Raw genomic sequence first — 20,694 nt, 5'->3', positions numbered from 1 at the left:
CTTGGGTGGCTCAGTGGGTTAAAGCCTCTGCCTTCAGCTCAGGTCATAATCCCAGGGTCCTGGGATCGAGCCCCGCATCGGGCTCTCTGCTCGGTGGGGAGCCTGCTTCCTCCTCTCTCTCTCTCTCTGCCTGCCTCTCTGCCTACTTGTGATCTCTCTCTGTCAAATCAATAAATAAAATCTTAAAAAAAAAAAAAGAATGAGGGTTGCTGTTGGTGTTTTGTAGATACTATTAATCAGATTTCAAAAAGTGTCCTTTTTTTATTTTTTTATTTTTTATTTTTTTTTAAAGATTTTATTTATTTATTTGACAGAGAGAGATCAGAGAGGCAGGCAGAGAGAGGAGGAAGCAGGCTCCCTGCTGAGCAGAGAGCCCGATGCGGGGCTCGATCCCAGGACACTGAGATCATGACCTGAGCCGAAGGCAGCGGCTTAACCCACTGAGCCACCCAGGCGCCCCTCCTTTTTTTTTTTTAAAGTGTCCTTTTATTTTTAGTTTGTTAAGAGCTTTTGATCATGATTAAGCATTAAAAATTCTATGAGGTTTTCCTTGGCATCTATTCAGAAGTTTGTCTCCTTTAGTCTGTGAATGTGGGGAATAACATCTATGAATTTTATGTTTTTTTAAAGATGTATTTATTTATTTGAGGGGGGAAAGAGCAGGAGCAGAGGGAGGGGCAGAAGGAGAGTGAGAGGGGGAGCAGACTCGCTGTTGACCGGAGAGTCTCTTCACGGGCCTCTCCGGTCCGTGAAGGGCTCTTCATGGGCCTCGATCTCACGACCCTGAGATCACGACGAGAGCCAAAACCAATAGTTGACTTCACAGTTGGCGTAACTGCCTGAGCCACCCAGGCATTTCGTGAATTTTCTATTTTTAAATTTTTCTTGCATTCTTGGTATTTACCCAAAGGAGTTGAAAACTTACGTCCACACAAAAATCTGCACACAGGTGTTTGCAGCAGCTTTATTCCTAATTGTCAAAACTTAGAAGTGACCCAGATGTCCTTCAGAAAGTGAATGGATAAACCGTTGTTTATCAGGGAAATGCAAATCAAAACCACAATAACACACCACCTCATATCAGTTAGAATGGCTGTATCCAGAAGACAAAGGATGATGAGGGTATGGAGAAAAGGTAACCCCCCAGGGTACTGTTGGTGGGAATGTGAATTGTAGAGCCACTATGGAAAACAGCCATGAAGGTTCTTAGAAAAATTAAAAATAGAACTGTTATATGACCCAGCAATCTCTCTTCTGGGTATATATCTGAAGGAATTAAAATCCAGATCTCATTAAGATACCTCTGGGTCCTGGGCACCTGGGTGGCTCGGTGGGTTAAAGCCTCTGCCTTTGGCTCAGGTCATGATCTCAGGGTCCTGGAATCGAGCCCTGCATCGGGCTCTCTGCTCAGCGGGGAGCCTGCTTCCTCCTCTCCCTTTGCCTGCCTCTCTGCCTACTTGGGATCTCTGTCTGTCAACAAAATAAATAAAATCTTAAAAAGAGAAAAAGAAACCTGCAGTCCTATGTTCATTGTAGCATTATTCACAATAGCCAAGATATGGAAACAACCTGGATGGTTAAGAAAAGTATGATACATATATATATGTATCTCGTATATTTTGAGGTTAGTCAGATACACACAATTCAATTTTATTTTTTTTTGGTGAAATAAATCTTTTAATAATTGTAGTTACCCTCTGTAGCAGACACCACTAAGGTTCCATGTACAATTCTTCAGAAGTTACCTCTAGCTGAAGGCTGCTTTCCGTTTGGGGACCAAATCTGGACACATGCAGGGCAAGCTAGAAGCACTAGGTGCTAAGGCTCACGATGCATGGAGATCTGGCTGATAATACCCCAGCTGCCTTGTCTCTCAGTTGGGATTACCCTGAGATCTGTTGATCTAAAATCTGATTTCAACACTGCTCTCCCATAGTCCCCCATAGTACTGAGCTCCAGTTTCCCACAGTTTTAACTGGTTTCATAACATATCCCTTACTGACTTTGATTGCTTTCCTGATCTACTTCCTTACACTCTACTGGTGTTTCCTGAAATAAATTATTTGCATTCAAATTCAAGGCACCTCACTTAGTCCTAATATTAAAGGAGGCGATCTATTTAATTGGGATACTTTGGGGAGTCAAAGGCCATACTGGTTGTTGCTAGGATAACAGAAGTAAGCCAGGACTGTCTCAGGCAAACAGGATGTAAGATCATCTCACTAATTAGGCTTTTTGTCCCGAAGTCCATGTGTCTTGTGGTTATGGTTAATAGTTATCCCAGCTTCCTCTTGCTTGCTGTTTGCCTGGTATACCTTTTTCCGCTACTTTATTCTCAACTTTTTTGCAAATCTTTGTATTGGGTGTATTTCATTTAAATAACATATGGCTGGATTATCAAAAATATAACCCAACAGAAAGTATTTTAACTGATGAATTTAGGCGATTTACAATTTATTTTTAATTTTGCCTTGTTTCTACCATCTTATTTTTGACTTTCTATTATTTCACTTTTCCTGTGTTAGTTTTTTTTTTCTTGGCTTAAAAAAAATTGAGTTTATGTTTGTTTCTTTATTCTTTTTTCCCTTTTTATTGTTTTGTAATTTAAACCAATTCTCTCATTCTATTCTTTTAGTGGTTACCCTGATAAGGTTTCCTTGATTATTTAATAAAATCTGAAGTTACTATCTTAAACAACCTCCCCTCTGCAAAGAATTCAAGAATCTTGCCATAGTTTCATTCGGATAATATCCTTCCCAATTTATAGGCTATCATTTTCCTGTATTTTATTTGTCAGGTTTTGGAAAGTACAAATTAGATACTATTACCATCATTTTATGAGGCACTATTATAGATTTGCCTACGTTTTTACCCACCATTCTTTTTTGTATCTCAAATCTTGCTTTTCCCTCTTCCCAAAATAGACCCTTTAGGAATTCTTATAGTGTTGATGGTAAACTGTAGTTTTTGTTCATCTGATAATACTTTTATTTTGTCCTCATATTTAGAAGATTGGTTGGCTAGGTACAATAATCTGGGCTAATAGTTATTTGTGTCTATTATTTTGAAGATACACTCCACTTTCTAGTGATTTTTATTATTGTGTGAACATGCAAGACCCATCTTTCTCTCTCTGGATGCTTTTTAACATTTTCTCTTTGTCTCTGCTTTTACTATATTTTGCGTAAAAGTGGAAATTTAAAAATTTATGTCGTGTGTGTTAATACCCTTCCTTTATCTGTATATTTACATTTATCATGAGTTCTACAAAAACTTCAGTCATTACTCTTAAAATATCGTCTCTCTTCCATGTATCTATTCTTCCCTTTGAGCTCTTGACAAAATACATGCTAGATCTTTTCATTCTGCGTGCCATATCTTTTACTATCTTTTTCATATTTTTCATCTTCTTCTTGGCCTGTGCCTTACTCTGAGACATTTCTTCACACCCATCTTCCAATTGGACTAACTCTCTTCAACTCTACTTAGTGTGCTGTTTAATTTTCTTATTTGCATTTTTATTTATGTAAGTTCCATTTTTATTTGTAATAGTTCTATTTTGTTCCTGTTCCACTTTGGTCACTTTCGACAGTCCCCTGTTGCTGGTTCATTTCTACAATTTTGTCTTTCATCTCTTCAAACATTTCGTAGTTATTTTATATTCTAATGTGATAATTTCAATATCTGAGGGCCTTTGGGTTCTAAATTTACTGCTTCTTCTATCAGCTGACTCTCACTCATGGTGATTTGTTTCCTTCTATGTTTAGCAGCCTTTCATGGTCATACCTGCTTGATCTTAATCTTTGAAAATTTTAGGAGATGCCTTTCTCCAGGGAGGATTTGCATTTTTATTTTGGGAGCTTGGGACTCCCTTCTGGGATACCAACTTAATCCAGGAGTCTCGGGCTCAGCTCCCCCACCCTGCCGCTAACCGAAGTCTAGTCTTCCATTACTGTGCTAAAATAAACATTTGCTTCTGGACAATCCACATTTTATGAGTGCTAAGTAGTCTAGACTCACCTTATACTTGCAAACTTTTATACAGGCTGCTCCTTTCCCCGGCAATATGTGTTCTTTCATCCTGTTTCCTCACCTGATTAACTAATCTCTCTAAGACTAAGTTCAAGCCCGTTCTCCAAGACACTTTGGCTGGCAACCCCTAATCTAGGTTAGATGATGCTCTTACAAACTCTCAGGACCTGCTGTAGCAACTTCAGTCATGGCATTTTCCACACTGTATTGTAATAACCTGCTTACTCACCTGTCTTCCTCCATGGGACTGTCTTCTGGCTAAGGGTCATGGCATAGTTAACACTGTTTCCCCAGTGTCTCACACAGGCCTAGTCCAAGGTAGATCAACACATTGGTTGAATAAATGAGGGAGCACTGGAATGAATGAATGAGTGAGTGGGTGAGTGAGTGAGTGCTGATTTTGGAGTGGACAACTCGGGATTTGCAAAGAGGGTGAAGGATGATAAAGGAAGACGAGAAGCAAAAGGAAAAGGGAAATGACTAGCTTTTTAAGCTCCTTGTTTTGTTCTCCTTGCTTAAGCGCAATAAAGTTGTCCTTTCATTTCATCAAAAGTTTATTGAACATCCAGTATGTGCTAGGCACTCTGCTAGATGCTGGTAATACAAAGATGAAGATCAAAACAAAACAAAACAAAAACAAAACCACTTCCTTACTTATCCCCCCTTACCCCAGATTTAAGGCAGATTTGGCTTGAGCCTGGGAAGCTGGCCCCTCAGGGATTTAGCCCCAGGCCATGGAGTACAGCATGCTCTCCTCTGCCCCTTACTTCAACCCTGCCTCCCAACGCAGAACAGCCTGTACCCCTTCTCCTGCATCTCCCACCTGCCCGAGCAACTTTCCCCTGCAGGCAGGATCTCATTCTGGATGAAGAACCCAAAGTTAGGGGAGGAGTTCTGGCCAAGAAGGGAAAGCGGCAAAGGCACCTGCTCAGTGAGCCTGGAGAAGTGCACGGGGACAGGGAGCTGGGAGGGGTATGCTGTAGAGGTAAGGGTGAAGGGGGCCAATTAGAAATGTTGTTGCCCTTGCGGCTGGAACAAAACTTGCCCCGGGGAGTGGTGGGGGACAGGGGTGTTTCTCTGTAGGATGGTGGAGAGTCAGGGCTGGAGTTCAGGAATTTGGGGAGAGGCCAGGGATGCAAGGACCCCTACAGGCATCAGGGACGGGAGATTAGAACACAGAGGCCCTCCTTCTCTTACAGATTTTTAATTGTCCTCACTGCTCACACAGTAGATTACTGTATCTCCTGCAAACTGTTCAAGAGGCAGTGACATGGGCATGGCCTGGCGACACAGGGGCCCAACCTCTCTGTAACTCTATGCTTGTGTGATTAGGGAGTCTGCCCTTGTCCTATCTCCTGGGATCTAAGTATCCTGGAACAAGGCAGGTGGGAGGCTGGAGGCCAAGCGTTGGAGCCTGTCTCCTTACCATCCCGGGGAGCAGTAAGCCTCCTCCTCCTCCCCTTCCCTACCATCATTCTGCAGACTGGAACCTTACTCTCTTAGAGCTGAAGGAAGCCCAAGGACCTTTCCCAGGGATACTGATTGTTTGAAAGGCTTGTTTTGTAAGGAAGCTAGGGAGAAGGCATAGGTGTGAGGGTTTCAAAAAAACAATTCCTTCACTTAATCTAGCTTTCTGGTCACGGGAGTGAGAACCTCCTTCTCTACAGGAATAGAGAAGGAAAGAATGCTTGGTAGCCACTGATGGAGGCTTTGGGAGGAGGCCAAGCTCTGGAGGCTTGAATCCTTTGCCCTTGCTAGGGTGCAGGTCAGGGGTCAAAGGAATGAATTTGACTCCTGCCTTACCAACTGGTGCGCACCCAGGTACCAGATGCCCGGAACAGGGTGCTGTAAGTCACTGTCTTCACAACAATTCCCCGGATGCTCAGAACTGTCCTCTGCGGACCCACTAACTGGCAAGTTTAGGACAATTGTTCCTTTTGGGTAAGTGGCCTCTCTAATCCGAGCTTACCAAGAAAGTGTCCCGGGAACAGGCATTTGCTCAGAGGGGAGGAAGGTGGGTGGGAGCACAGAGCTCGGTAGGAAGGGCACAGGAGAGTCATGGGGGTTAGGTTACTGATGTTAGTTTCCATAAGACTCTTGGGGGATTGGGCCAGAAATTTAATAATCTCTATGGTCCTAAAAGGGCACAGCCCATACCCACTGAGAGCACAGCCGGTGAAACCAGGAGCGAACGCCACCCGGTTTCACCACTTGAGACACTCCTGGATGCCCCACTGCGTCCCCATGCTTAGGCGGGCCCCCACACGAGACCCCCGCGCCCTCGCGGGGACCTCCCCTGGCTCCAGGCGGCAGCGGTCGCGCCCCACACCCCCAGCCTTCCCTGGGCACCCGCCTCTTTGCAGGGCGCGCCCCCACCCCGGGGGTGCCGAGGAGGCTCAGGCGCTGATCTCCACCGGGCTGGCCTCGTCTTGCTCGCGGATCAGGTGCACGCCCGCAGTCCGCAGTGTGCGCGAGGCGCTGCGCGAGCGGCCGGGCGAGCTCGGGGCCCGGGGTGGCGACGTGTGTGTCCGGCCGGTGGCTGGGGAGCGCGCGGGGGAGCGCGGGTAGCGGCGGGCCGAGCGGATGGGCAGCCCCGGCGAGCGGCCGGGTACTCCCGGCGACACGGAGTAGCCCGGCGGGCCGGGCTCAGTGGTGCTCCGAGGCTCCGGGGCGGGGTTCTCCTCGGGCTCCGGGGAGTCCTGCAAGGACACGCGCCGCCAGAGTGAGCGCCCCGTCGGGGACGCTGGGCTTACGGAGCTGAAGGAGCAGGGTTCCCTCCACCCTCCCACCCGGTGCAAGGCGGCAGACAGAGGTCTGGTTTTTCTGGCCATACAGACCCTTCGTGGGCCTGGCAGGTAACAGGTGCTCGGTAAATGCTGACATGCATTAACTTGAGCGCTCTGTGCCCTTAGTCTCCTCTTCCCACTTGTCTGGCCCAGCCTGAGACAGACTCCGTTGTAGAACAGTGGGGGAATCATCAGAGTTAGAATCCAGAGACCTAGAAGCCTAGATCTGCCACTTAATGTGTATTTACTTGTTTGATCCTGGGCAAGTCATTTCACCTCTGTCAGCCTTATTTTTCTGAGCCCTAAAGGGCAGGTGACACAAATATTTTCCAGGGTTCCTCGGAGTGCTATAAAGAGAGAGCAGTTCCGTGTGGCTATGGCACACCGGAACGCGGTAGGGCTCACTGTGTGTTTGTGGGGCACCGACCCAAGTATGCTCACCTTGTCTTTCAGGATATACAGAGCCATGGGGTTCTTCCGCTCCTGCTCGCCGCCCCGTGGGAGGGTATCCGCTGCGCAGAGCGAAGAGTGGGGGTGGCTGGCACCGTACAGGACCCTTTCCACCAACCAGCACCTACACTCTTCGCTCCCCGAGGGGCCGGTCAAGGCCCCGCCACAACCTCCACCAAAGGATCCAGAATACCTGGGGTCCTACCTTGGCTGCACGTCTCCCTGCTCTGCAGTCTTCGTGCACTTGGTGGAGGAAGGGGCCCTGCACAGCTGGCTTCCTTGAGGCCCACTTCTGCCTTTTCCCAGCAGCCCACTGATCTGAGTGCCGATGGGATGGGTGAGTGGGTGGCTGGGAGCTCACCTTCTGGTTTCAGACGGTCGTCGTTCTGGTCCATATATTCCAGGGAGCTCTGCTTCTCCAGCTTCCTCTTCTTCCTGCAAATCAACCCAACAGCCTCTGAACAGAACTGTCGAGTGTGAGCAGGGGAGGGTCTGAGGGGCAGGGTCGCGAGAGGAATCTGGTGGCCACAAGAGAGGCCTTGTAACAGGAGGATGGGCTGGGGGCAGCGGGAGTGGCAATAGCCCGTGAGCTTTGGAATGAGTCGCCTCTAGGTTTGCATCCCGAGTCTGTGGCTGGCATCGCGGGCAAGTCCCCAACCTGTTTGAGTCTCAGTGTTATTATCTGTAAACTGCGGAAAATCATACTTAAAACGCAGTTATTAACCACAACAACCATGCCCCGCCCACAAAAGGTGCTCTAAGGGAAACCATTGTTTGGGGAGGGTGGGGGGGCTGTTGGAGGTTGTGAGCCCAGAATGTAGTCCCATACGCAGCATGCAGCACGCAGCACGTAGCACGTGCAAGGCTAAGAGGGATCTCCGGGGAAGAGGTGCAGGGCCCTGGGGGGATGGGCATTTAAGAGACTAAGTAAGAGAGAAGACTAGAGCATGGGGTGGGGATGGATGGAAGGATTAGGGCGCTCAGGGTGTGGAACTTGAAGAATTACCCAGACTTTTTGGAGGGTTTCCAGCAGGCACAGACTGTCACCAAGGTCACAAGGAGGAAAATGCCTCCTGTGGACAAGATGATGTAGAGGGAGCTTCTTCCTGGGTAGAGAGAGAGAGGTCGAGAGGTGGGAGAGAGTTCAGAGGGGAACAAGTCTGGTGAGGAGAGCTCCTGCGGCAGAAGGAAGAGAAAAGGATCCCCATGGGGCTTGGCTGGCCTATGGCGGGCGGAGCCGGCTGAGCCCACTTCCCACCGGTTGCTGGCCTCCCTGGAAAGCTGGCCCATCCCTGCCTCTCTCTCCCCATCTAGGGGCCCTCTGTCTGGGCTGTCCTCAGTCCCTCACAGTGCCGGCCTCTCAGGATTTGGAGTTCCCAGGGTGAGAAGACAAGGCACTCACTGTACACGGTGATCTTGATGGGCAGGCTGCGGCCCTCGCTGATGGGGTTCTCCACCACACAGCTGTACAGGTCATCGTCCTCCATGAGCACGCGGGTGATGGTGAGCACCTTGTGGTCAGGGGACAGGAGCATTCTCGAGTCATTGAGGAGGGGTTTGCCATCCTTCAGCCAGGTGTAGCTGGGCTTGGTGCCGTTCTCGTGCGAGCAGTTCAGAGTGAAGGCCTCGCTGAGCTCCAGCACAGTGGTGGAAGCCACTAACACCTGTGGCCTGGAAATGGGCACTGAGTCCCAGGGGTGGGGGAGCCTGTGAGCCGGGGCCAAACAGTGTCTCCCCTCCACTTCGTAACTCCCTGCCTTCCAACGTGTTGCAACTCGATTTGTGGTCTGAGAGGCCCTTCAGGGATCATCAGTCCAATCTTTCCACATAATCCACCCATTCATTCACTCATTCATTCATTCATTTCTTTACCGATTATTTGTGGAGCACATACTAAGCACAGAGGGTACAATACTAAATAAGACAGCCATGGGCCCTGCCCTCACAAACCTTCCCTTCCTTCTTCTCAAATGCCTTTTCAAGATGTCTTGAAACTGGCCCCGCCTGGAACGTATTTCAGTTGGGCTAAACCTATGTTCCAAACATCTGGGTTTCAATATTGGCTCTATCACATACTAGCTGTATGACCTTGGGCAAGTTAGTCAACCTCTTCGTGCCTCAGTTTCTGTATCTACAAAATGGGGGTAAGTTATACTAACTATGCCTACATTATTATCAGCATTAAATGAGTCAAGATATGCAAAACACTTAGACTAGTTTCTGGCCCACAGTAAGCACTCCGTGTGCATTAGCTGTGTCCTGTCTGCCAAAAAACTCTGATGCCCGACTGTCTCACTCTCAGCTCCCAAGTGGCTTATGTGTTGGTGTGTCCAGGATCTGGCTAGTGTACTGGGCAGAACCTGCCCAAATCTCAGGACCAGTCCCTTCTCCATCCCTGTCAGAGCAGTTTACCATCCACAGTGAGGTTGATGGTCTTCTCCCCAGTGAACGTGTCATCCGTGATGGAGATCTCAACCTCATAGGTGCCCTCATCGGCCAGCTGCAGGTCACTGAGAAGCAGGGAGCCATTTTCGAAGAGGCGGATGCGGTCTCGGTAGTCAGGCCGTAAGGTGCCAATCACCTCTGTGCCAATGGACTGTACCACGGTCACTGGCTTGTCCCGCTTCAGCTGCCACTTCACCACGGGCTTGTCACTGCTCGTGCTGCTATACTGCACGGAGAGCAGGGCTGACTTCCCCACTGTGCCATGGATCAGGCGCACCGGGCTGGTGATGTTCACCCCCTCCAGCGGCTCTGTGGACGGACACCCATGGGGAGAAGGCAGTATCAGACCCTTGGCTCCCTAACCCTCTCCATCCTTTATGTCCTCAGTTGTCTTCATGCCTCACCCTCTGGGCTCCTCATGCCCTGTCAATCCTTCCTTCTTACCTCTGATGCCATCTCCTCGCCCACGATAGCTTTGGGCCCCTCTGATCCTCCGTCACCCTCACACCCATCCCATTGCCCTCAGTCCTTCTTCTCACTGGCCCTCTGCCTCTGGTGGTTTTCTCCAGAGCCTTTCTCTTGAGGAAGACCTCCAACTAACCCACACACTATGTGCTCCATTCACAGAAACATTTATTGAGAACTTCCCATGTGCCAAGTACTGTTCTATGTCCTGGGGATGTATCAACGAGCAAAACAAACACAGACCTCAGGATGAGTTTGTCAGATTTGCTTCTTGATTGGGGATTGGGAAACTAGGGAATGGAGAAGCGTGGAAACAGAGATTCATAGAGAAGGGAGTGCGCCACAAGACAGTGTCAATAAAGGGGAAGTTTAGGGGCCCTTCTTCATTCATACCAAGAGTCTCCTCTCTCCTTGCCCTGGTGGCAAGGAACACTTTACTAGGCCTGCCCAGGGCTGAACAGTTCTTCAGCTGAGTAGTTGGTTTTGGAAATACACCCAGGCCCCAGCCCAACAGGCAACTCCTATAGAAGAGGGATTTGGGATGGGCAGAACAAAGAGTTTGGAATCAGAAGACCTTGTAAGATTGGGCTCTACCGCCTTCAGGCTCTGTGGACCTGGGTAAGCCATCATTCTAGGCCACATTCTTCTCATTTAGAAAATCAGGATACAAGTAACAACAAGAATTTCCTCATCAAGTTCACAAAGGAAAAGCACAACACATACATCACCTACTGTCGTGTAGTGGAGAGAACACAAGAGTGAGCATCAGAGACTCGGGCCCTTATTGTTGACTTAGGACCTAGGAGAAGTCACTTCTCTGTTTGGGACTCAGGTAGGTAAAATAAGTGGCAAACTTGATGTTATAACCACTTGTTCCAGCCCTGCCATTCTGGGATTTTGCCATCGTGTCCAATGGTTACCCCATCTAGAGCTGGATCTCATATTTCAGAGATCTCTTAGGGGGCTTTGGGGCCTGAACCGATGCCATTCATTGCTGTAACATGTCCTTGTAGAACATTACAACTACCCAAAGGAAGGTCTTCTAGAGAGGACATCAGTTGGGAGCAGGGCTGAGTTTAGCTAAACAGACACTTACAGGTCAGGTTCTCAGTCCCTCTGTACTCCCAGCTGCTCTCTCTGATGGTCACTGCTTCTGAAGTTCCCTGTCTCTTTCTCCCACTCTCCCACTCTGCTACTATTTTTTAAATTTGGGGAAGTTAAGTTGTACCTTTCCTTTCTTTATTCTCCTCCTTGAGCTCAAAGGACCCAGCCCAAACCAGGAGGGCATTAAACTAAAAGGTGAGTTATGGAGATCAAAGCAAATGTAATAAATCTATTCAGTCCATTTTTGGAACAAGCTCTTTGTTAAGGAGTGAGCTCATCATCTTTGAAAGGGGTCAAGGAAAGGCCCATTGCTGTTCTTTCACTTCTTTGTGCTTCAGTTTCCTCCTCTGTATAAGGAGGTTGGGGCCCAGATGATCACAAGGGGTCTTCTCAACTCTGGCATTCTATAATCCCTTACCTGCCAGGTATGTTAGAATCATAAAACCTTAAAAGTGGAAGAGACTATTTGAATGATTAAGCTGCCATACATAGGACTATGATATACTTTTTAAAAAAAAAGACTCATTTATATATTTGAGAGAGAGAGAGCGAGCACGCAAGAACGCAAGGGAGGGGCAGAGGTAGAGAATCTTAAGCAGACTCCCCCCTGAGCATGGAACCCAATGCAGGGCTGGATCTCATGACCTGAGCTGAAACCAAGAGTCAGTTGCTTAACCGACTGAGTCAGCCAGAGACCCCTAGGCTTGTTATCAAGAGGAGTTTTGATTTGGGGGAGGTAGATGGACAAAATCAAATATTTTCAAATATTTTTTTATTGAAGATATTTTTTCCCATAAAAGCATGTATAAAAATGAAAACAAAATCTAGTTCTGGCTCAAAGATTTGGTAGAAGAGATGGTGGGGACCAGACTCCTGTCCTCCCCAGTAATTTGGGGCACTACTAGGAATCCCTCTGGCTCTGTATATCAGACTGAAATCCATTTGATCACATAATACTTCAAGTTTCTTCCAGCTCTCAGTTTCTGTGATTGTTTAGGTGGGATTTCCTCCCTAGCCACTGCGAGGTCTCAGGCTTGGCTTGATTTAGAAAAACAAGTTTTCAGAGTTCCCTTAATAAGCAAATAGACTTTGGTATGTGGGACTTGAGGTGGCCCTGAGAAAAGTCATTGAGTTTCATTAAAGGCCATGGTGGTGATGAGTAAATGGTTGCGGAACCTCTGTTCAGGACACAGTTGGAAGCAGTGGGGTGTGTATGCGTGAGGGTTGTATATGCAGAACCGTCCTACATCAAACTTTGAGGGTTCTCCATCCAGGAGGCTGGGAATTGACAGTGCCAGCTCCAAGGAAAAGTGGAAGGGATTCCCCCTCCCTTCCATCTTCTCTGGCCCTCCCTTGAGCTTCCCCTGTGTCCTGTCTCTCCTATCCTGTACAAGGTCCTAGTGGTCCTTTTGTGATGTCTTCCCAGCTCAGATCAGTTCATTTTGTCAGTTTAAATTTGATTCTTCTGCATAAAAACATTGGAAAAGCTACCGCATATGGATTGCCTTAGGCTTCACCTTCCTCTAGGTGGGCACCTTTCTCGTGTGCAGGAACATGGGTATGACCATGAGTCGCAGGGATGTATGTACACATGTTCAGAAATGAATGGAGCAGTCTTTCCGAGAAGTTAACAAAGAGAGTATTTTGCTGAGCAAACACTGTTTCCAAAAACTCTAGCCAAAATTAGAGTTGGTATTAAGTTCAGGGTTCTACAACTTTCAAGGGACACAGAGAACTGGGACAGGGGCCAAAGCAGGACACAGAAATGAGGAAATGGCTGTAACAACTATGATCCACAGTGGAAATAAAAAGGGATAGGGCTATTCAACCTTGAGAAACGATTAACTTAATCATGGTCCTTGAGTCTCTGAGGCATCATTATATAGAAAGTCTCTGTTCCCACTGGAGGCTGAACAAAAGGAAATTGACATCACAGCAAGATTTAGCTGTCAACTTAAACTGTGCCATACTGATAGGTGGCCTCTCTCAAGGAGGGTTTTGTCCAGCAGTGACAACCAAGGAATGTTAAGCTTTAAAATATGAGAATGTATATGCCAGTGGCCTTGGGTTCCCTTAAAGCCTCTTCCTTTAAGGGAATCATCATCTCTTCATTTTTCTATGTTCCTTTATGCTTGGCACAGTTTTCCTTTTACCAGTGTTTGCCTGAAATTTTCCTTTTAAAAGTGTCAGTGAGATGATGCCGAACAGGTATTCTAGGATTTGGTCTTTATACACCTAATCCATACTCACTAGCACCATGGGCTGAAGTTATATCCTTTTTTATGGGTTTTTGTCTTGTTTGGGTCTGTCACCACAAAGGAGTCCCTCTGGTCATCACAGATACCCTTCTCTGGCCTTTCTCCAATTCTATTATTATTATTATTATTATCATTATTATTATTTTTGAGGTGAAGTGAGCAGAACTGCATACAAGAATCCAAGGGTGGCGGATGTTTATAGCAGCAATGTCCACAATAGCCAAACTATGGAAAGAACTTAGATGTCCATCAGCAGATGAATGGATAAAGAAGATATGGTTCATATATACACAATGGAATACTATGCAGCCATCAAAAACCCCCAAGATCTTGCCATTTGCAACAATGTGGATGGAACTAGAGAGTATTATGCTAAGCAAAATAAGTCAATCAGAGAAAGATAATTATCATGTGATCTTTCTGATATGAGGAATTTAAGAGGCAGGGCAGGGAGGTCATGGGGGGAAAGGGTTGGAAAATGAAACAAGATGGGACCGGGGAGGGAGACAAACCATAAGAAACTCAATCTCAGGAGACAAACTGAGGGGTCCTGGGGGGTGGAGGGGATAGGGTGTCTGGGCTATGGACACTGGGGCAGATAAGTGCTATGGTGATTGCTATGATAAGACTGATGATTCACAGTCCTGTACCTCTGAAAAAAATAGCACATTATATGTTAATTTTAAAAAGGAGGAAAAAAAGGGAGAAAAGAGAAAAAGAATCCGAGGGTGGCACATAGCATGGTTTTCTAAAGGGAAAACATTTTGCTTTCTGCTTTTGGTTTTTAATGCTCTTCCTAGTGATCAATGCTCTGAGAATAAGCCCCTTCTTTGTCCTGTCCTATAGGTGCCCTGATTACATACTTGTTGAGGTTACTGTGTTGGGTTTTCCTGTTGGTATCCTGTTGAGCCCTCCAAGGGCCGATAAGAGTGTGAACTCATTTTAAGTGTCAGTCATTCAGGAACACAGGAGAAAGCCAGGAAACAGAAAGTGTGAAGAAGGCCCTTGGGATCCAGGAAGAGAGAGGTCTTTGTACCTTTCTATCTGTACTTTGAAGTGTATAGATGTTCAGTAATGTGTATATAGCTAATAGGTATTAAGATGGCACACAGAGATTTACCCTGTTTTAGATCAGAACAAGCATTGCTGTTAAGCTGTCAACTCTCCAAAACTGACTTAAAAATTTAATACAATACCAACCAAAATCGTAGGAGGTTAACCTTGTGAAAGTACACAAGACTAGACAAACAGATCAGTGGAATAGAACAGAGAGTCTAAAAATAAACTTATATATGACCACTTGACTTAATGAAAAGGTGATGCTTCAGTGCTCTGGGGGGAAAGGATTCTTTCTGCAATAAATAGTGCCAGGCCATCTAGAAAAGAAATGAATCTTGATCCTTACCTCACACCTTAAACAAATATCAATTCTACGTCAATTATGGATCTAAATGGGAAAGGTAAAACAACATTTAAAAAAAAAAGGAAAACATAGGAGAATATCTCTGTGCCTTGAGGGCGGACAGATTTCTTAGGACACAAGAGTGGTATCCATAAAAGAAGGAAGTGATACATGAACACAATAAAATTAAGAGTTTCTGTCATCAGAAGATACCACTAAGAGAGTAAAAGGCAAAAAAAAAAAAAAAAGAGAGAGAGAGAGAAAGAGAGAGTGAAAGGCAAGCTGCAGGATGAGAGATATTTGCAAGGCATATATCCTATAAAGGACTTGTATCCAAAGCATATTTCTTTTTTTTTTTTTTTAAAGATTTTATTTATTTATTTGACAGACAGAGATCACAAGCAGGCAGAGAGGCAGGCAGAGAGAGAGAGAGGAGGAAGCAGGCTCCCTGCGGAGCAGAGAGCCCGATGCGGGGCTCGATCCCAGGACCCCGGGATCATGACCTGAGCCGAAGGCAGAGGCTTTAACCCACTGAGCCACCCAGGCGCCCCCAAAGCATATTTCTTAAACTACAAATCAATACTTTTTTTTTTTTTTAAAGATTTTATTTATTTATTTGACAGAGAGAGATGACAAGTAGACAGGCAGGCAGAGAGAGGGAGGGAAGCAGGCTCCCCGCTGAGCAGAGAGCCCGATGTGGGACTCGATCCCAGGACCCTGAGATCATGACCCGGGCCGAAGGCAGTGGCTTAAACCACTGAGCCACCCAGGCGCCCCAAATCAATACTTTTTTTAAAAATCCAGAAAACTTAGTAGAAAATGGGCAAAAGACTTAGAAGAGGTACTTCTAAGAGGTACTTCTAACTATCCAAATAGTTAATAATGATATGAAAAAGATACAACTTCATTAATAATAATAATGGAAAAGGAATTTTAAACCATAATTTGATATCACCTCATACTCACTAGGGTGACTACAAGAAAAAGGGACGCATACAATTGCTGGTGAAGATGTGGCATGTCTGGAGCCACTGGTGGGAATGTGGATTGATCCAATCACTTTTGAAAATTGTTTGACCATATGTGGTGAAATTTTACTAAAGTTAAATACACACATATAACTCAGCAGTTCGACTCCTAGGCATATTCCCAAAGAAATGTGTACATCTGTTCACCAAAAGACAGTTCCTAGAGTATCTTAACAACTGTCTCAGTAGAGCCCCAAACTAGAAACAACCAAAGTGTCTATCAAAGTTGAATAGAAATATAAATGTGGTATATTTGTACGATGGAATACCATAAGGCACTGAGACCAAACAATTTCAACAGCAACGCGAATGGATCTTACAGATTTGGTGTTCAGCGAAAGCAGCCAGATACAAAAGAATGCATGCGTATGATTCCATTTATACAAAGTTCAAAGACATGCAAAATTAATCTGTATTAGAAGTTAGGATACCACCGTAACCCTGGGGGAGGGCAACAGTAACTGAAATAGAATGCACATGATTCTGAGGTGCTGAAATGTTCTATTTCTTGATCTTGGAGTCTGGTTCCATGGGTTCATTCACATTTTAAAGGTTCTTTAAACTGTATCCTTATGTTAAGGGCATTTCTGTACATAACTCTCTGTTAGAAGAAAAAGATAAGACCTACAATGTAGAGGTAATCTTAGGGCTAAATGGATAGAAGCCAGGTAAGGGACTTCTTCCTCTTGGGACCCTAGAGGATGGAATAGTTCTAGGATCTCAGAGAGTAAAATTTTGCCAGTCAGATTATCTAGATCTATGGCATGCCGTGTTCATGTCTGTATGTCGGTGTTCTAGCCTCTGGAAACAACCTTGTTTGAATGTTTCATGAATTGGGCTGTAATCAATTTAGGAAAGCCTCATTTGTCCATGTTAGGGACAAAACATTAAAGACTGAGTGTTGGGCACCTGGGTGGCCAGTCTTTAAGAGTCTGTCTTTGGCTCAGGTCATGCATGATCCCAGAGTCCTGGGATCGAGGCCCACATCAGGCTCTCTGCTCTGCAGGAAGCCTGCTTCTCCCTCTCCACTCCCCCTGCTTGTGTCCCCTCTCTCGCTGAGTCTCTCTCTGTCAAATAAATAAATAAAATCTTTAAAAAAAAAAAAAAGACTGAGTGTTTCTTACCCCCTTTAAGTCTGATCATAAAAAACTACATTTCTCAGACTTCTTTGCAGTTAGATATGGCTATGTGACTGACTTCCAGCCAATAGAACCAGTGGAATTTATAGGTACCACTTATAGTTTAGAAAAACCTCTCTCCTGTTGTTGGTTTTCTGTTTTTGTGTTTTTTGTTTTTTGTTTTAAATTATTTACCTCAAAGAAATGGAGAAAAACCTCAGGGTGACAGGGTGACTACTGGAAACACATGTCAAAATTGATAGAGAGCTTTATCAACTTGGTCCCTGAGAACTTCACGGAACAGAGCTCTTCCTCATCCCAGGCCTAGACTGGAACTGTATTGTCCTATTACATAGTAATATGTACTATTACATGGAACTTAAATTTTAGAACATATTTGTCACAGAAGATGGCATTTTCCTAACTTAGTGAGCTTGGCAGAAATTCCTTGTGGGATCTTAGCTCTTTGTTGTTCTCTCAGCAATACCATGGCCCAAGCTTGCACTTACCTCTTAACCATTGTCGGTCATAACTAATATCCCATCAGCCTAATTTTTATGTTGTGCTCTATTTACTGGCTCACATTTTCCCACACAGAAGATCCGTGGTCACCTTTTGTTTTTACCTGGTCACACTGACACTCAAGGTCTTTCTATAATTTTTTTCCTTACCATTTGATGACCTGAAAGAATTTAGGGACAGCTCTGACTTGTGTATTTCCCTGTGTACTTTGTATTCTCGATTTACCGCCTCCGTATTTTCAGCTCTGGTGGTTCCTTCCACTCGTTGTAATTTCCACCAAGACCACTCTCACCAAGGCGAATAGTTACCTCTGAATTGCCATCTCCAACAAACTCTTTTAGTTGTAATATAATAATAACGGTTGAGCTATAATTGGTTCTTGATATACTGGAACTCTGACACATCTGATGCTCATTCTCCAAAAAACTCCCAACTCCCCTAACGTTTTGGACACCACAGTCTTCTAGTTCCCCCTCTATCTCTCTCACTGTTCCTTCTTGGCCTCCCCAGAGGGCCTTTTTCCCCCTCGACCTTCCGCTACAAATCTTGGGGTTACTCAGTGTTCCATGTTCAGCCCATTTTCTCCTCCTAGGTGATATTATCCATTCTCATTGTTCTGGATTTCACCTATAAGCTGACCTCCCTGCCCCCCACCCTCACTGCCGCTTTAGGCTATTTCACAATTTCCCATAGATGTCTCATGGGCATGTCAACCTAAGTACAGACAGTACTCATGATCATACCCCCAACCCTGTCCCAGGTGTCACTTCAGGTTTCACACAGAAATCCTACCGCCCTCTCTGGATCCTCCCACTTCCTGTCAATCACTAGGTCCTGAACTTCCCTCCAAAATATTGTCTCCACATGCCCTGTTCCCCCTATTTTTATCCTAATTCCAGGTCATGTTATTTCTCTCTTGAACTCTCACAATAGCCTTGTTATCAGTTACATTGTGCCCCCCTCACAACCCCAAATTGATATGTTAAAGTCCTAACCCCCAGTACCTCAAATGGGACCTTGTTTGGCAATGGGATTATTACAGCTGTAATAAGCTGAGATGAGGTCATACTGGAGGAGAATGGGCCCCTAATCTAGTATGACTCATGTTCTGATAAAAAATGGAAATTGGACACAGACACAAGCATAGGAGAAAGTCCTGTAAAGAGAGAAGTTCTGCTGTCCCAGCCCAGGAACTACCTAAAGCCAGCAGAGAGGCCTGGAACAGATCCTTCCTTAGCACCCCAAAGAGAATATGACCTTGCTTTCAATGTTTTAGCCTGCAGAACGGTGAGACTAGACATTTCTGCTGTTTAAGCCACCCAGTGTGTGGTTCTTTGTCCCAGCAGCCCTAGCAAATGGATACAGGCTTCCCTGCCTATCTCGTTTGCCTCCAGCTTCTTCCCCAATGCCTCGCAGCAGAGCGAGCTCTCCGAAACACAACCCATCCAATACCCGCTCTCCCGCTTCACTGTTTACAGATTATGTCCCAGGTTCCTTAGTACGGTTTACAAGGCTCTTGCCAAATTCACATTTTCCTCTCCAGCTAAGTTGAGTGGCTGGGCTGCCCCCAACTGCGTGATGCCATTTCAAAATATTGACCTTTGCCCATTTCCCCAACTATAATGCCCGTTCCCACACCTACTTAGTATTCTCATCCTTTAAAATTTAGTGCAGACATTCCCAGGACGCCTGCCCAGATATGCCTCCCCACCCCACCCAGCACCACGAGCACCAGCTTTGTGGAGGGGGTAGGTGACGTCTCTCTGATCCCGGGTCTCCTCTGTGTATCAGACACACAGGAGTTTCTGCATTTTATTAGAATTATCTTTGCATCGGTTTGCCCCAGCAAACTGTTAATTGCCTGGCTCTCCGGAGTAGTGTGTGTGTGTGTGTGTGTGTGTGTGTGTGTGTATACGCCCATGCCCGCACACACACATACACAGAAACACATCTATTTAAAGTAAGATCGGTTCTCTAAGGAGTTGGTAGGGGGCAGTACAGAAGGTAGGGGTCTATGGCACGGGGTGAGTTATGGATAGATTGGTGTGATTTCCAAAAACCAAAAACCAAAAACCAAAAGGCTCATTATCTCCCAAGCTTATTTCATCTCCCTTGCTGTTGTACACTCAGGGCAGCCGGGGTGGGGGTTGGGGAGGCACAAAACCCAGATCTCCCCCACCCCTCCAAGCCCCATCATGATCCCTTGGAAAGAACGCCGGACTGGCCCACGCCAACAAGACATCCCATAAGAAATGGCCCACTGCCCTCTATCTAATGTACTGAATGTCGTGGGAGCTCCAAAGTCATGCAGCCTTTTGGGGGAGGGGCGCAGGGGCCGGGCGGGAGGCGCAGAGAATGAAGAAATACATTCAACACTAATGCCTGAATTGACTGAGATGCTTCCCACGGCCGCTTAGCTCTCTCCCCTCCTCCCACCTTAAAGGCATTCTGACCTTCAGCGCTCCCTCCCTCCCTTTTGCAAGTAGCGGGCCCCCTCTCCAGACCCTCTCTTACTCTTCTGGTCTCCTACCTGTCTGGATCAGAAGAAGGTAGACAAAAGGAGTGAGGCTCAAGGCACTGAAGGCTCTGGATGGGGCTCCCCTTTCTCTCTTCATTTTGGGTGGCGTTCTCCAGCTCCGGCGCACACAATTAGCATGATTTCTCCACTCTGGGCACGTCCCTTTGTACCACTCGGAGTTTCTCTGCCCGAACACAACCCTGCCAACTTCCCTCTGAATACACAGAGCCCTGTGTATTGCTGGACTTGTTCTTTCCTCTCTTTCAGACCAGGCATTTTCTAGTTTCAAAGCACTACATCCCCAGGTCGGAAGGGGGTATCTGCTTAGGATCTAATCCTCAGTGCGGGTTCTCATCGGATGGGCCCCATCCGTTCTTTGCCTGCCTGTGCTGAGCCCCACTACCTACCAGGGGGTGATGAGGATTGGGGCTCAGTGAGGGGACTGGCCTGGGACACACACTGAACTGGATCTTGTGTCCCAACCTCCCCTGTCTCCACCTCACGCTCCGTGTTCCTGCGAAGGAAGGGCGCGTGCCAGGGACAGACCTCCAATAAGCTCCGAAAAG

General features: G+C 46.3%; 1 protein-coding gene across 1 annotated transcript; it reads right to left on the bottom strand.

Moving 5' to 3' along the window:
* Positions 1 to 6,428: 6,428 nt before the first annotated feature.
* LOC111153960 (hepatic and glial cell adhesion molecule) lies at positions 6,429 to 20,225 on the bottom strand. Its single transcript, XM_022513316.1, has 7 exons — positions 20,141 to 20,225; positions 9,681 to 10,022; positions 8,671 to 8,952; positions 8,281 to 8,374; positions 7,630 to 7,703; positions 7,260 to 7,330; positions 6,429 to 6,731 (listed from the first exon to the last, which is right to left on the bottom strand). The coding sequence occupies exons 1-7, from the start codon at positions 20,223 to 20,225 to the stop codon at positions 6,429 to 6,431; spliced, it is 1,251 nt and encodes a 416-aa protein (XP_022369024.1).
* Positions 20,226 to 20,694: the final 469 nt, after the last annotated feature.

The sequence above is a fragment of the Enhydra lutris genome, unplaced genomic scaffold (genome assembly GCF_002288905.1).
Source record: "Enhydra lutris kenyoni isolate GAN:26980312 unplaced genomic scaffold, ASM228890v2 scaffoldscaffold34, whole genome shotgun sequence".
Taxonomy (NCBI): Eukaryota; Metazoa; Chordata; class Mammalia; order Carnivora; family Mustelidae; genus Enhydra; species Enhydra lutris.
This window is presented reverse-complemented; position numbering and strand designations above follow the sequence as displayed.

Bases quoted from the DNA above. Each gene is read 5' to 3' on its own strand.
- LOC111153960 (XM_022513316.1), bottom strand. From the start codon at position 20,225: ATGAAGAGAGAAAGGGGAGCCCCATCCAGAGCCTTCAGTGCCTTGAGC. The intron at 8,953-9,680 runs GTAAACTGCTCT...CCTGGGACTCAG, and splicing joins CATCAACCTCACTGTGGATG to TGCCCATTTCCAGGCCACAG. The intron at 7,704-8,280 runs GTCTGGGTAATT...GTTGATTTGCAG, and splicing joins TGCTGGAAACCCTCCAAAAA to GAAGAAGAGGAAGCTGGAGA.